General features: G+C 44.9%; 1 protein-coding gene across 4 annotated transcripts in view; it reads right to left on the bottom strand.

The window, feature by feature from the left end:
- adam19b (ADAM metallopeptidase domain 19b) overlaps window positions 1–16,854 on the bottom strand; it is a 163,149-nt gene that overhangs the window by 82,322 nt on the left and 63,973 nt on the right. For all 4 annotated transcript variants that reach the window (XM_069899050.1, XM_069899051.1, XM_069899053.1 and 1 more), the window contains 2 exons: window positions 4,520–4,598; window positions 762–838 (listed from right to left, as the gene is read on the bottom strand). In XM_069899050.1, coding sequence (XP_069755151.1) covers window positions 762–838; window positions 4,520–4,598 — 156 coding nt within the window. The remainder of the gene's footprint in view (window positions 1–761; window positions 839–4,519; window positions 4,599–16,854) is intronic.

The raw sequence follows: 16,854 nt of genomic DNA, 5'->3' as shown, positions 1-16,854 counted from the left end.
GCCTTGGATGCCCCCGAAAGCAGCAGTGGAAATGGAAGTAGCCAGGCGGCTCTCTCACTAAAGGACACAGGTATAGTAGAATTGATTGAGTTGTGTGTATTGGGAAGCGCATAATTGAAATACTGATGATCTTTTTCTGATTTGACCCTGAGTGCCCTGTCACGCATGCAAGCGCAGGAGGCTGACAAAGGCTCAGATTCTGTCCAAGGAGCTGCATAGCATGATGTCCGCACTTGAGTGGGAGGAAGGAGAGAGGGACCGCCAATGTGCAGAGGTGACTCTGGAGCAGGAGAGAGCGCTGCTCAGGGAGCTGAAGAAGGAATTCGTCCATCGTTATTGAATTAAGATCTACCGGGACCAATGCCTGAAGAGGGCGCACAAAATCAGTGAACCGGTGCAGACTCGAAAGGCCAACATGGCCTGTTTCCGCTCCGTAAATGGAGCAATATTCTTTCAGGAGGGCCCATGATAAAATCCCCTTTTCCCCTCTGTTAGAAATGGAAGTCTTCTGGAACTGCGTGGGAGTAAAATCATGAGTAAAGCAATGACGGATGAAAGAGAAGACTCACCACCATTCTTCAAGATAATAAACATCAGTCATCATTACACCAAACTTATTTTTCTCCTAACTCCCTCTCTTCTCACTCCTTCACTGAGGGAAAGTTGACTTCATTGATTCATAAGATAATTGGCAAATCGGCACATTATTGTTGAAAAGCTTGTTATTCATAGTCACAAAATACATGCACAGTCAGTCTTACCGCAGTCCTTCGCATGTGCTCACTACTACACTGGAGTGCTCAAAACCCTTCACACTGCCGTGGTAAAAACAGTGAGCCTAAAATGAAAACAAATAGGTACAGATTAATAATGGCAAAGCATGCTGGAGTTTCACATGCTGAAGGTGTTTGAGTTAATCTGCTGAAGTCACAATAGGTTCCCTTATGATTAACTTCTCATATAAGGGCCCATTCGAATACTGGCTCTCAAAGCATTCCCATCAATCCCTTTCCCCAATTTACTTTTGTGACAGAGTATATAGATAGATATAGATATGTTTTTGGGAGATAAACTGGGAAAGGTTTGTTAGAGTAGGTCACATACAAACACTTTAAAACAGATCTTATTTGAAATACTGGAGAGAGATCACTTGTACAGTGTTACAGCCAGCAGAAGTAGCTAGGACTGGAACAGGACAAGCTGGCAAGCCCGTTTGGAAGATGGCCTGGTCAAAGCCCTTGTGGTTCATGCAAGAGGAGAGGACTGGCTGTCTAATATTTCACTTGGAATAAGAGAAACAAAAAGGAACTCTGTGGTGACCTGAAAGAAATAGGTTATCATCTGGAGAACCCTGAAGGGGCAAGTTTCGTCAGCAAGACACTGGGGTAGCTGATGGAACTACATCAGTTGTGGGTGTCCTGGAATAACAAATCTCTCTCTCTGAAATTCGACAAGAACCTTCCTGAGCGGTAACCATTTACCTTTTGAGCACCAAAGCCTGGTGAACTTTATAAATGTTAAATTCTGTGCACAGTATAAGAATTGCCTGCAACCAGTCAACTTGGAGGAATGAGAAGTGAGATTGAACAGTCAACCAAAGAACTTTACTGAATTTACACACACATTACACTTAGAATTAGAAGGGGGTTAAGTTAGGTTAAGTAAGTCATGAGCGATAAATTAAAGTGTGATTCCGTTTTCATGTTTAAAGATAATTAAAAGCAACTTTTGTTTAAGTAACCATTTGTCTTGGTGAATATCTATTGCTGCTGGGTTTATGGGTCCTCTTGGTTCATAACACTTTCCTACTTTCATGCCTTCCTCACATGCCATTATGGGCTGCAGCAGCACTGTGGCTGGATATTGACCCGAGGGCACAGCACTTAGTATTAACATTCAGTTAATTCCATACATTTCAAATGAAAAACTATCATTAACTTTTTGATCATCATAAAATGCCATTGGCTTCAAACTCCTCACCACTCTGGGCTGACAACATTGACTTTTGCTGGTAGTTCTGAGGAGAAACAAACGTCAGTATCCAGGTACTCACATTGCCAGGTCATGGACTTGCATGAGTCAACTGGTAATGCAATGCTTAGTGGGTGATAGATGCCTCCAAATCTGTCACAGGGCCCGATCACTGTAATCTGGGAAAACATCATTCAGCTCCCACGCCAACCTTGTGTTGTGTTGGAGAGACTATTTATCTGAATGGGAATTCTTGGCGGGAAAATGAATTGAAATGAGGGTTTATTGTCATACAGCAAGGGCAATGTACAGATGTGTAACATGAAGGTTCACCTTACTGGTCGTACCCGGAAAAGAGATTGAAGGTCACTACCCCCATGTCATTGAACGTCAGACCTGCCCACAGCGGAAACCACCTTACAGCTGGTCACCTAGAGCCTCCAGATGCAGAGAATAAAACCTGACTGTGAGGTCCAGCCACACTCTTTCTTCTTTCTCCTCTTAGTGAAGTAACTATCTGAGCCACTGCAGATCGCAAACCGTACTGGAGAATGAACTAACTGCAATTGTGTAGATGGGTGAGGGCTCTCTTTTTGCATGAACCTTAAAGGGAACCAGCGTGGCTTATCTGATCTAATTTGTAAATAGCTTCTGGAAGCGGAGTCAGGCAGTACAGAACCATACTGACCAAGTTGGCATTTAGGCCTAGTCCCATTGGCCTTTATTTGATTCATGTCCTTCCTAACAATAAATCTGTCCACGTCTTATGAACGTCAGCCGCCTCTGACAGCTCATTGCAGATATGGAACATGCTGCTTCAAGGATCTCTTTTAAATCTTTCCCGTCTCAGCTTAAACCTATATCTCTAGTTCTAGAGTCATCTAACTTGGGAAATAGACTGTGAGACTTGATCCATGACTCTCGTGACTTTATAAACTTCAATAAGATTACCCCCTCAGCCTTCTATGCTCCAGGTAATAAAGACCTAGCCTTTTCAATCTCTCCCTATAATTCAAGCCCTCCAGTCCCAGAAACATCCTGGTGTAAACTGAATGCAATGAAATTCTTGCATTGTGCAGCTACGCTTATGTATGTAGATTTGTGTGTTTTAAATTATGCTAATTCATTTTAACGTTTCAATTATTTTGATTTGATGCACCATCGATTACCACAAAAGATTGAGGTAGTGAAACTGATAGGATTTATTGACTATAGACTACAGCAACAATCAACCTTGCTGACTGATTCTGGCAGGGTGAATGGGGATCATGCAAAGGGGTAATGGGTAGGATCAGTCTCGGGAGGTGTGTCCAGCCGGCAGTAGACAATCACAGTATAACAGTGGTTTACCACACTAGATTTTTTTTTAAATTTAACAATATACATTGATTATCATTTCATTAAATGTCTAAATATTTAAAAATGGTAACTGTGAGAGAGCCCACCCTTCTCTCTGATCAGCACTTGCCTGGGCTTTTCGGCAAGCATGTCTTGGGGACTACACCATATCTTCACCGGGTAAATATAGGCATGAAGAGAGGGTGAGTCGTGGGCACTGCCCAGGAGGTCTCTCCCCACGAGCAGACAGGATATCTACTCAGTCAATGCCCACCCATCACACAAGCTTTTCAGGTGACCAATCAGGAACAAGGTAATGTTTAGCGATTGCCGTACTGGCACTGGGAATGTCCTATTAAAACTGGGATCTCATGCTTTCAGACACAAGCAAGATCTCTGGAAAAAAACAAACAAAATACTTTTTACTTTAAACCTCTCTCTCTCTTCAGCTCTTTCCCACATTTTATTGTGCCTTTTATATATTGAATTAAAATTAAAAACAGAAAGCTCATTTAATATCTATAAAAGGTTTCAAAATATTGATTAATTATGGAGACCTGTCAATGTTTGCCCTCGTCTCAGAGCTTTATTAGGGTTTGTTAAGATTGTAAGCAACTTCAATGGCATAAAAGCCTACACGTGATGTACAGTTAGTGTTGTCCATCCTCTGCTATCTCAACAATGCTCGTGAGAAGCAGGTATTGGGATCCATCAGGCTGCCGATAGCGAGAAAGGCTCCCAAAGGGCCTCAGGTGTTTGCGGTTTCCTGATCGTATTGGAGGTTCGGACCTGGGAGCTCGAGTTCACCACTGGAACAGACAGGAGGCTGTGCGACTGCAGAGGTTATGGGAGTGCAAGGTGAATCTATGGACCCTCGGTGTCTCTTTTAGCTTTTCCTTTTGGTGGGGGCGGGGGGGGGGGGGGTCGGTGGGCTAGTGGGGTCTCTTCATGTGCCTTTATGGCAGGCAAAGGTTGACAACTTTTGTCTGCTTAATGTACAGGAATCTTGATGAATGTGCATATTTGTTCAGTTACTCCACACAATTAAAGAAAGCACCTGTTTTGAGCACGTGAATGTAATTGTACATGTCATCTCTTAGTTACATGTCACAGATGGGCTTTTAGTTGAGCTTTGATACAGCTCTCAGTCAACAACATCCCGTTGATCCCTGCCCACTGCTGACCAAGCACACACATTACACAAGCTCACCTTGTGGCCAGGGGAACTAGTCCTCTGCTCCCCGTCCTGAGTATAGTGAGTCTCGGCATAACTCGGTGCCAACAACTGCCTGCAACACAAAGGGAATTACATTGAGCACATCAGTAAAGTCAGCAAGGCTTTAGAACATCAGAATTCTCATTCAAATAACAAAGGAGTCTTTTCTGCCTGTGACTTCGAAAGAAATCCTCATTGTTCCCTGGGTAAATTCTCCCAATCCTGATGAGATTCATGGAAATGAGTGGTACGATTTTCCAACTCCATATTCCCCTCTGCAGGACAGAGGCGGAGGAATTTCCTATTGGTGAGAACAAACGGAACACTTTATTTAATGGGTCATGTTGGTATGTCAGGTGGTGCTGCTGTGATGGCCAGCAGATTCGTCGAACTCAGGCATGTCTTCTTTGAAGAGATGGTGTCTAAGAAGGATCAGGTCGGATACTTCTGGGGTTGTAGGATTGTGAAAGAACTGTGGGGGGATGGGGAAGAAGAGGGACTGGGGGAATGAGAAGGGTCTGTGGGATGGGGGTGAGGAGGGTCTGGGGATGGGGGTGATGAGAGACTGGGGGATGGGGAAGTGAGGAGGGACTGGGGTGGGGGAGTGAGGAGGGACTGGGGCTGGGGGAGTGAGGAGAGACTAGGGATAGGGGAGTGAGGAGGGACAGGGTGGGGTGAGTGAGGAGAGATTGGGGTGATGGGGGAGTGAGGAGGGACTGAGGAGTGGGGGGATGAGCAGAGACTGGGGGGGTGGGGGTTGAGGAGGGATAGTATAGGGGAGAGATGTGGGACACAATAGAGGAGAGTGGAGGGAAAGGACAGAGAGTAAGGGGTGAGGGTGACTGTGGGGCATGGGGTCAAGGACAGTGGTGAGGTTGGAGGAACTGGTGTCTGGTAAAGATTATGTAAGTGATGAATTCCATTCCAGGCACTTTTGTGCTCAGGTTTAGATCTGGTTTTTGTTAGTGTGTTGACGGAGTATCACATTGTCAGGGTTCCCACTCGACCCATTAAACCAGGGTCCTGTGTGCTCTCTCAGCTGGACATAAAAGAGGGCATGGCTCTAACTCACTAACCAGCATGGGAGAGAGCTCCCCTTGGTCTCTTGACCAAAATACTGAATGACAGAAAATCTCATTGGTGTCTCTGTGACCTAGCTGCTCAAAGATTTCCTGGCACTCATCTATCTTACAGCTATAACTACTCTATGAGATAAAAACATTTTTAATAAAGCATCAGAAGGTGTATTCCCAGGGTAAGGGGAAGCACCCAACTTTGCATTGTTGTATAATAAATGTTCTTTGTTCTCAAAAAAAAATAAAAAAAAATAAAGCATCAGACAAGGCTTGTCTATTCCACCATTTTCCACGATCTTCCATCTTGATGTCATCTTTCTCCAAAATACCACATATCCCTTAATATCAAGAATCTATCGATCTCAATGTTGAGCAGACTCAGTAGCTGGGCCTCCACAGCATTCTGGGGGAGGAAATTCCAGAGACTCACCACCCTCTGTGTGAAGCATTTTCTCCTCAAGTCTGTCGTAAATAACCATTCCCTTCATTCTGAGATTGCACCCTGCCATGAGGCAGGAGGAACGTTCCACCCCCCACATCCCACTCCCACCCTTTCCCATCAATCCCTGTCATGAGGCAGGAGGAACATTCCAACCCCCACATCCAACTCCACCCTTTCCCATCAATCCCTGTCATGAGGCAGGAGGAATGTTCCACCCCCTCCACATCCCACTCCCATCCTTTCCCATCAATCCCTGTAAAAACTTTGTAATTTACAATGAGATCTCATTTTTCAATGGTCCTGAGAGCGTCTATACAACAAATGATATTTCTCAAACCATTCCAGTGAATCTTTGCTTAGGTGAGTAAAACACGTCAGTTATGGAGACACAGATTGGAAAAGACCCATCAAGGACCTATTTTCACATCTAGACAATTTTATTCACCCCACATTTCCAGAAACTCCTCCCTAGATACAACCATTTTGCTTCACATGAAGGAGAGTTTACAGCTGCCAATTAACATGCATTTTTGGGATGTGAGAGGAAACCAGAGCATCCAGAAGAAAACGCAGCAGATCATAGGGAGAAGATACCAACTCCACACAATCAGCACCAGAGGTTTGTAATGAACCCAGGTCACTGGGCTGCTGAGGCAGTAGCTGGGCACCAGATGTGGGCTCATTATAGCCCTGCACAAATGCAGTCAGACATCCTCGACCCTGTATTCAAACCCTCTCCAAATAAATGCCAATGTACCATTTGCCCTTTTAATAAAGTTGGCTTTCAGCGACTCATTGACAAGATCACTGAGATTACACTATTCAATCTCTCCCCATTTATTACTCTGCTCTTCCTTTGTGTGCACCTAGTTGCACGACTTCAAGGTTTTCCACATCGCATTTCACCTATCGTGTTTTTACCTGCTCATTCAGCGTGCCTGTTTACATCCTCCTCCATATCAACAATTCCACTAGGTATCCGTGCACTTGGTGAATGACATTTGGTGAATGACATTTGGTCCCCCAGCTGAATCAGTATCATATATTGTGGCTCCAAACACTGAAGGTAGCAGTGAGCAGAGAGTGCACCCAGGATGATGGGGGTCCCTTGTGATGTCGGCTGCTTTCTTGGAGGCAGCGTCTCATATAGATGCCTGCCATGGATGCGAGGTCAGAGCCTGTGATGGACCTGGCTGCGTTTGTTACCTTCTGGAGCCTTCTGTGTTGCTGGGCGGTCAAATTCTCAAACCAGACTGTGATGCAACCAGTTAGCCCACTACTTACAGCGCATCTATAGAGATTGGATAGAATAATTTGGCAATATGCCAAATCTCCAGTGGCTCCAGTCACCATGGCCTACCTGAGAGGGAGCCATTTAATCCAAGCTCCTGCATTCTGTCCACTAAACCTCAGTCTATATCAGCTATTACTCCAAAACCCGCATGTTAATCAACCTCGTGGAACTTGAATGATCTTCTGAAAATGCAAATGGATCACATCCGCTAGTTCTCCCATTCTTCTTCTACAAGTCATATCATCAAGAACTCACAGCAGATCTCTCTCATAAATCCATGCTGACTTTGCTCATTTGTATTACTCTTTTCAAGATGTTCAGTAATTATATCCTTTGTTATGGGATGGATTATTGCATAAAGGTGGAGAGGGACAGAACCTTCAAGTTTTAGTATGTAGTTGTTTTGTAGCAGTTGTACTCATTTTTTTTTACACAAAGTACCTGTTCAGCTGCATTGCACAATGTGTATGACGATAAAAAACATTATCCTCATTATACAATTCCAATATTTCACATACGAGTGACTTGCGGCCAACAAACTGATGGTTCTCAGTCTTACTTCTCCCTCTTACCTATTGCAGTCATATTTACCAATTCACAGGATCATCTACTAGGACGGCACGGTGTGCATAGCGGTTAGTGCCACGCCTTTACAGCACCAGCGATCGGGACCAGGGACCGGAATCCTGCATTGCCTGTAAGGAATTTGTATGTTCTTCCTGTGTCTGTGCGGGCTTTCCTCAGGGGCTTCAGTTTCCTCCCACCGTTCAATACGTACCGGTGGTGTAGGTTAATTGTGTGCAAATTGGGCGGTACAGGCTCGTGGGGTGAAACAGCCTGTTACCATGCTGGGCAAGTACGTCTAAATTTAAATTTTTAAAAAGTTAAATGTTCAGAGCATTGGAAGGTGTTATGCTCTTACTACTCTCACTACGTCCATGTCTTTCAATAAAACAAGATGTCATTGATTAGAGATTTGGGTCCTGTCCTCTTAAGCGTGCATACCTCTTGTTTCTCTGTCCTTTCTACCTCGCCAATAGGTCCAAGTTGCGTCGTCTTTCTTGTGAGACGCCTGCTTCTCTTTGAAACATTCATTATATGATTCTTATCAATCACCCTTCACACGCAACATTTCTTTTTAAACTCACGGGATCATGGTGGCCGTCCCAAAAATTAAAAAAAGATAGTCCTTTTCTGGGTAGGAAGAAGACAAACGAACGACTTTTGTTGGCAGCTGCTGAATGCTCTCGTCAATAGTAACATTGTCTGTGCTCACACACGAAAAATAAAAATCAATTTGTGTTTTTGAAAAACAGGCACATTGAGCCATTCATAAAAATCAAATGGATTGCTAATGCGATAATTAGGCTTCAGCAGTGGTACACAGAACTCTGGCAGAGATGGGACCCAAGCCAATCAGGACATTGAAGAAGGACATGGTAACCTTTACGTCAGATTTAGAATTTCAGGGACTTGGATAATGCTATTTAAGAACAGAACAACTAAAGGATTAGATCCACGTTTGACAGAGGTGAAATTCAAATTGTAATTGTGGAAACAATGCTTCACTGAGAGCCTGAATATTTAGGGTCCTTCACTGAAGTGGTTAGAATTAAATCCAATAACATTTACATGGACTGAGTTCAGAAAACAATATTTTGAAATTAATCATGATGAAACATCGCTGCCTTAATTTCGCCATCCCCTTTGTTTCTTCAGATTGGTTTTGTAACCATCCCTTTACAAGCCTGTGTACTGTCCAAAGCCACGGGATCTCTCACTCTTGCCCTACAGCCAGATGGGGCTGGTTATGCTTCACATGTTTCAGGGCACCTTCAATGATGTAGCTCCTCCACTGGTGCGGACCCTTTCTCTGATTCCTCCACTGGTGCGGACCCTTTCTCTGATTCCTCCACTGGTGCGGTCCCTTTCTCTGATTCCTCCACTGGTGCGGACCCTTTCTCTGATTCCTCCACTGGTGCGGACCCTTTCTCTTATGTCAACTGATACCATCTGCCAATTATTTGAGTTTGACAGCACAGAACTAGGCCCCTCTTGCCCATACTGTCCAAACTGTCAACCTGAGCTCAGATGCATTTCAGTTCTCTGGCATATGCAGGCTCTAGGAATTTGAAGCTGCAGTAGTGGAATGTCAATCACTGTACTGACTAGGCAAACAGAGGGTTCACCCTCATGCTGGGCTGATCTTAGCCAAGGAGGAAGTAGGGAGGCTTCAATTATCCTCAGGATCTTGAAATAGGGAGAGATTGAGGTGGAGCAGGTGAAGATGGGAAGGGGAAGGATTTAAACAGGGAGGGTGGGGGGGAGGGAGAGAGAGAGAGAGAGAGAGAGAGAGATTGAGGAAAATCCACTGTTCGGAATTACTTCCAACTTTACTTCCACCTCAAACTAAACTCTCATTCTTACAGGGTGAAAATCCTCGAAGAGCTTACCTGATTGGACCATGGAAGTATCTTCACCACGCACACTGCAGCAACGCTGCACCCTAGCTCAGCCTCACTTTTTCAACAGTACCTTCAGTTGGATATATACGTCAGCTTTGCCAGTGATGCCTGTTTTCAGACAGACATATAAGTTTTCAGACATATTATAGCAGGGCTATAACATAAAAGATCACTATGCTTCCAGAAACTATGCTTCAAGCTGGAGAAGGTGTGGAGAAGATTTACGAGGATGTTGCCAGAACTCAGTATGGGCTTGAGCTGTAGGGAGAGATTGAGCGGGCTAGGGCTTTATCCTTGAACCACAGGAGGAATGAGATGTACAAAACCATAAGAGGAATAGATTGGGTGAACACACCAAGTCTTTTGCCTAGAGTCAGGGAATTGGTAACCAGAGGACATAGGTTTAAGGTGAGCAGGGAGAGATTTAAGGGTAACTTTATTTTACACAGAAGGTCGTATGAAACAGGCTACTGGAGGAGGTGGTTGATGCAGATGCTTATTGCAATATTTCTGGAAAAAAATGGCCGGATACATTGTCAGGATGAGTTAACAGAAAAATGGGCCAAACACTGGCAGGTGTGACTAGCATGGGTTGAGACAATTTGGCCAGCATGGGCAAAATGGGCCAAAGGGCTGGTTTCCATACTGGGAATACTACACAAATCAGTATTTTCTACTTTGATTTGACCTCTCCAGCATCTGCAGTGATTTAATTTTCCACAGTACTATAATGTCTCGCATTATGTCTCTGAGACAAATCATCTTGAGGAGAGTGAAGTAAATGGAGACATTATAAATGATATCTAGAACTCCTGCCTTACTCATCTTGCTGCAGGAGCACCACTCGATTGAACAAGTGGAAGAAAAATAACACAAGGTTGCGCAAATACCTAAAGGGACGAGCCAATTTAAAGGATAAACTGTGCACTACTTGACACGCTAAATGAAATTTACAATTTATCTACTTCTTCAAAAAAAAACTGAAGTATAATCATTACAGTCAGTTCCCCCACTGTAGGTGCAGCATCACACAGCATCTCTACACCCTGCACTCTTGTTTTATTATTGCAGAATTTGCTGGACTTGAGATGACTAGCTTGAATAGCACACAAAATGAAGCTTCTCACTATCTCAGTTCACATGAAAATAAACAATTCTATTCAATTTTAAGGCATAAAGTTAATATTATTAATGCAGCACGATCTTTTTAAAACATGGAACTGGAGATCGCATTTTTTTTAACCTGGAAACTGAAGTTTGCAAGCACTGCAATCGACTCTAAGAAGTTTCATTTTTATGACCTTGCCAGACTCCTTCAACATCGAGGAGTGCCTGCACAGGGCACATCGGGAAGCAAACATCACCATCCTTCCTCTAACCCTTTTAATCCATTCTACAGTTTTTAGCTGTTGTAGGTCAACTGATCTCAATGATCCAAGCATCAGCTGTGTTAAGTTAAATATCATCTTGAGGACTAGTTCAATAGGCACTAATCACTCAGGAGGAAGTCTGGTTTAAGGTTATTTGATAAAAGAGTGCCCAATTGGAACATTGCCAATCTAAAGGAAAAGACAAATTTTGGAGATTGTACAGCTTATACGAATCATCGCCGATTTAACGGATGAATTATTTCATTCTCCTTGAACCTCTTATCTTCATCAATATTACACTTCAAAAAAGTATTGGATTACAAAATGCCAGAGCATTTTGATTTCCAATGGTTTGCTTTATTTTGGGGCTTACCTTTTATGATTTGCACAAAAGTGCTGGAAAAACTAAGCAAGAGACGCAGCATCCATGGAAAGAAAAAGGCTGTTGACGCTTTGGGTCTGAGCCCTGCTCAGGTGTTCTCAGTTGTGTTGAATGCAAAGGCATGAGTATGGTTTCAGAATTCCTTTTGTGTGAGTTTAACTGCAATTAAATACAATTCTTTTGATGTAAACGTTATCTAAATATATTTGCAAACACAGCAACTAATTTGGGTATCAGGAAGTCTACCACATACAAATTAACAAAATGATTTAGCTGATAGTTGAAGGATAAATCTTGGCCAGGAACCAAGTGCAGTGGGATATTTAACCGTAACTCAATGTCATCCAAAACATAGTACTTCTAACAGTGCAACAATTCCTTCAGTGCTGCACTGAAGTATTAACCCTAGAAGTGGTGGTGTTGCGTGGATGGACTGCAGTCTAAGGTCCTTCCATCACTGGGCACAAGGGAGCTGCGTCCAATGTAACTGTCCCTCAAACAATTTAAGGGTGCACTGTCCAAAGAGGCCACTGTTGTTTTGTGCAGAGAATATATTAACGCTCGTGTCGGCAAAGACTCAGAAACCTGGCCAGGAATCCTGGGCAAGCATGGCGTCGGCAAGTGCAACGACAATGGGCGCCTCCTGTTGGAGCTCTGCGCAGAACAGCGGCTTGTCATTACAAACACCCTTTTTCAGCAGAGGGACAGCCTTAAGAACACCTGGATGCATCCCCGATCCAAACACTGGCACCTCCTGGACTACATCCTGGTGCGAGAAAGTGACAAACGAGATGTGCTCCACACCAGGGTCATCCCCAGCGCGGAATGCCACACTGACCACCGGCTGGTTCGCTGCAAGCTCAACCTTCACTTCAAGCCAAAGCCCAGGAACAATAAAGCCCCCAGAAAGAGGTTCAATGTTGGAAACCTGCAGTCAGACGAAGCGAGAGGAAACTTCCAGGCAAACCTCAAAGCAAAGCTCGACGATGCAACCCACCTCACGGACCCGTCCCCTGAAACCCTCTGGGATCAGTTGAAGACTACCATACTGCAATCCACTGAAGAGGTACTGGGCTTCTCCTCCAGGAAAAACAAGGACTGGTTTGACGAAAACAGCCAGGAAATCCAGGAGCTGCTGGCAAAGAAGCGAGCTGCCCACCAGGCTCACCTTACAAAGCCGTCCTGTCCAGAGAAGAAACAAGCCTTCCGTCGCGCATGCAGCCATCTTCAGCGCAAACTCCGGGAGATCCAAAATGAGTGGTGGACTAGCCTCGCCAAACGAACCCAGCTCAGCGCGGACATTGGCGACTTCAGGGGTTTCTACGAGGCTCTAAAGGCTGTGTAAGGCCCCTCACCCCAAGTCCAAAGCCCGCTGCGCAGCTCAGATGGCAAAGTCCTCCTCAGCGACAAGATCTCCATCCTCAACCGATGGTCAGAACACTTCCAATCTCTTTTCAGTGCCAACCGCTCAGTCCAAGATTCCGCCCTGCTCCAGCTCCCTCAACAGCCCCTAAGGCTAGAGCTGGATGAGGTTCTCACCCTGGATGAGACATATAAGGCAATCGAACAACTGAAAAGTGGCAAAGCAGCAGGTATGGATGGAATCCCCCCAGAGGTCTGGAAGGCTGGCAAAAACAAAGGCGAGAAATCAGACTGCTCAAACTACAGGGGAATCACGTTGCTCTCCATTGCAGGCAAAATCTTCGCTAGGATTCTACTAAATAGAATAATACCTAGTGTCGCCGAGAATATTCTCCCAGAATCACAGTGCGGCTTTCGCGCAAACAGAGGAACTACTGACATGGTCTTTGCCCTCAGACAGCTCCAAGAAAAGTGCAGAGAACAAAACAAAGGACTCTACATCACCTTTGTTGACCTCACCAAAGCCTTCGACACCGTGAGCAGGAAAGGGCTTTGGCAAATACTAGAGCGCATCGGATGTCCCCCAAAGTTCCTCAACATGATTATCCAACTGCACGAAAACCAACAAGGTCGGGTCAGATACAGCAATGAGCTCTCTGAACCCTTCTCCATTAACAATGGCGTGAAGCAAGGCTGTGTTCTCGCACCAACCCTCTTTTCAATCTTCTTCAGCATGATGCTGAACCAAGCCATGAAAGACCCCAACAATGAAGACGCTGTTTACATCCGGTACCGCACGGATGGCAGTCTCTTCAATCTGAGGCGCCTGCAAGCTCACACCAAGACACAAGAGAAACTTGTCCGTGAACTACTCTTTGCAGATGATGCCGCTTTAGTTGCCCATTCAGAGCCAGCTCTTCAGCGCTTGACGTCCTGCTTTGCGGAAACTGCCAAAATGTTTGGCCTGGAAGTCAGCCTGAAGAAAACGGAGGTCCTCCATCAGCCAGCTCCCCACCATGACTACCAGCCCCCCCACATCTCCATCGGGCACACAAAACTCAAAACGGTCAACCAGCTAACCTATCTCGGCTGCACCATTTCATCAGAGGCAAGGATCGACAATGAGATAGACAACAGACTCGCCAAGGCAAATAGCGCCTTTGGAAGACTACACAAAAGAGTCTGGAAAAACAACCAACTGAAAAACCTCACAAAGATAAGCGTATACAGAGCCATTGTCATACCCACACTCCTGTTCGGCTCCGAATCATGGGTCCTCTACCGGCACCACCTACGGCTCCTAGAACGCTTCCACCAGCGTTGTCTCCGCTCCATCCTCAACATCCATTGGAGCGCTTTCATCCCTAACGTCGAAGTACTCGAGATGGCAGAGGTCAACAGCATCGAGTCCACGCTGCTGAAGATCCAGCTGCGCTGGATGGGTCACGTCTCCAGAATGGAGGACATCGCCTTCCTAAAATCGTGTTATATGGCGAGCTCTCCACTGGCCACCGTGACAGAGGTGCACCAAAGAAAAGGTACAAGGACTGCCTAAAGAAATCTCTTGGTGCCTGCCACATTGACCACCGCCAGTGGGCTGATAACGCCTCAAACCGTGCATCTTGGCGCCTCACAGTTTGGCGGGCAGCAACCTCCTTTGAAGAAGACCGCAGAGCCCACCTCACTGACAAAAGGCAAAGGAGGAAAAACCCAACACCCAACCCCAACCAACCAATTTTCCCCTGCAACCGCTGCAACCGTGTCTGCCTGTCCCGCATCGGACTTGTCAGCCACAAACGAGCCTGCAGCTGACGTGGACTTTTTACCCCCTCCATAAATCTTCGTCCGCAAAGCCAAGCCAAAGAAGAGATATTAACTTAATGATACTGCGAATATACACAACTTGACAACACTGAATGTATAAATCAGAATCGGAATCAGAATTTATTGTCTTGTAGTTCGTTGTTGTGGCGGCAGCTTCATAATCCAAACACTCATATTATAACCATCTTACAACATTATTATATATATTAAAAACAATAGTGCATGTAAAGTAAGGCAGTGTCTTTGGTTCATTGATTTTTCAGGAGTCTAATGGCAGTGGGGAAGAAGTTGTCCTTGTGGCATTGAGTGATCATCTTTAGGCTCCTCGTCCTTTTTCCCTGATGGTAACAGAGTGTAGAGGGTGTGACCTGGGTGGTGGAGGGTCTTTGAGGATAGAGGCTGTTTTTTTTAAGACACCGCTTCACGTAGATGTCCTCGATGGAGTGAAGTCTGGTGCCTGTGATGTCGCAGGTCGAATTAACAACCCTCTGGAATTTATTCCTGTCATGAGAGTTGGAGCCTCCATGTCAGGCAGTGATGCCATCAGCCAGAATACTTTCCACAGTACATCTGTAGAAGTTTACAAGTGTCTTAGGTGACACACTGAATTTCCTCAGACTCCTCACAAAGTATATCCGCTGACTTTGTGATTGCATCAACATGGAGGCTCCAGCTCAGATCCTCAGAGATGTTAACACCCATAAATTTGAAATTCTTGACCCTCTCCACTACTGAGCCATCGATGAGGACTGGGTTGTGTTCCCCTGACTTCCTCCTGAAGTCCACAATCATCTCCTCATTTTTCTTAATGTTGAGTGCAAGGTTGTCCTTGCACCCTTCAACGATCTGATCTATCTCCCTCCTGTTCGCTTTCTCATTGCCATTGGTGATTCTGCTGACAATTGTGATGTCATCGGCAAACTTGTAGATAGCATTGGAATTGTGCCTGGCCACACAGTCATGGGTGTATAACGAGTAGAGCAATGGGCTAAGCCCGCATCCTTGGGGTGCGCCTGTGTCGATAATCAGTGAGGAGGAGATGTTGTTTCCAATTCGTACCCACTGTGGTCTTCCAATGAGGAAGTCAAGGATCCAGTTGCGAGAGAGGTACAGGGGCCTAGATTGGATGACATTATGAATGTTATAAAAATACATGTAATGTCTTGTATTTAGTGTCTTTTTAATGAATAAGGTATTTTTAAATAAAGAAGTATTAAACCTAATGACCTGTCCATGTCTCCGGGGTAGGAGTTGAACTCACGAGTTTTTCATTCAGAAATATGGATGCGGCCGAAGAAATAACTGCTTCTGGAACATATCAGGAGGTGTTGGTTTCAGTGTTAAAATTAAATAAACATACCTGGGCTTCTGCTAACCCTGCCCAGGCCTCGACTGAATGTGAGGAACCCAAGGTGCATTTCTGAATAGGAGCAGAAGTATCTGCCTAATGACATGGACGATGTTCACCTTTCAACTTGATGTCAACAAATAATATCATTGCTCTTTGCGGAATCACGCGGTATATAAAGTAACCATATTTCCTGCATTACTTTGCTGGCCTCATACAAAACAGCTTATTATAATTGCCCACAGAGCATTAAAAATTGGAAGAGGTAAACACGTGTTCCTTTCCATCCATCCCAGAAGGAGCATTAAGATCAGTTGTGATGCACTAAGACCTAAAAGACAGGAAGTGCCACCAATCAGCTGCGGAGCCCCCAGGAATTAGAATCTTTAGGGGAGTTAATGCGAAATAGGAGAAGTCAATCAAAGCATCTCATGAAAGAGGTCATCCTGAGTTCAAGGCCCTGCTGGTTCACTAAAAGAGCTCCCGGTTACCTACCAGGTTGCTCTTTGCCCATTGCCACTGTACCCCTCTGAAAATTACCACTAAATCTGTTCCCATCCTCCTTGCAGGCAGTGCATTCTACATCATAACAGACCACATGAGTAAATTGTTATACCTCCTATCCAAATCTTAAGTCTGCTTCCTCCCCTTTTAAGAAATTTTCATCCATTTCTCCTTACTTACCTTGTTAACTCTATAATCTGCCCTCAGTTTTCTCAGCTTCTGGCTGGGGCAGATCTTGCTCCAGTCAGCTTCCAGGATATAA

This window comes from Narcine bancroftii, chromosome 9 (genome assembly GCF_036971445.1).
Source record: "Narcine bancroftii isolate sNarBan1 chromosome 9, sNarBan1.hap1, whole genome shotgun sequence".
Lineage (NCBI taxonomy): Eukaryota > Metazoa > Chordata > Chondrichthyes > Torpediniformes > Narcinidae > Narcine > Narcine bancroftii.
This window is presented reverse-complemented; position numbering and strand designations above follow the sequence as displayed.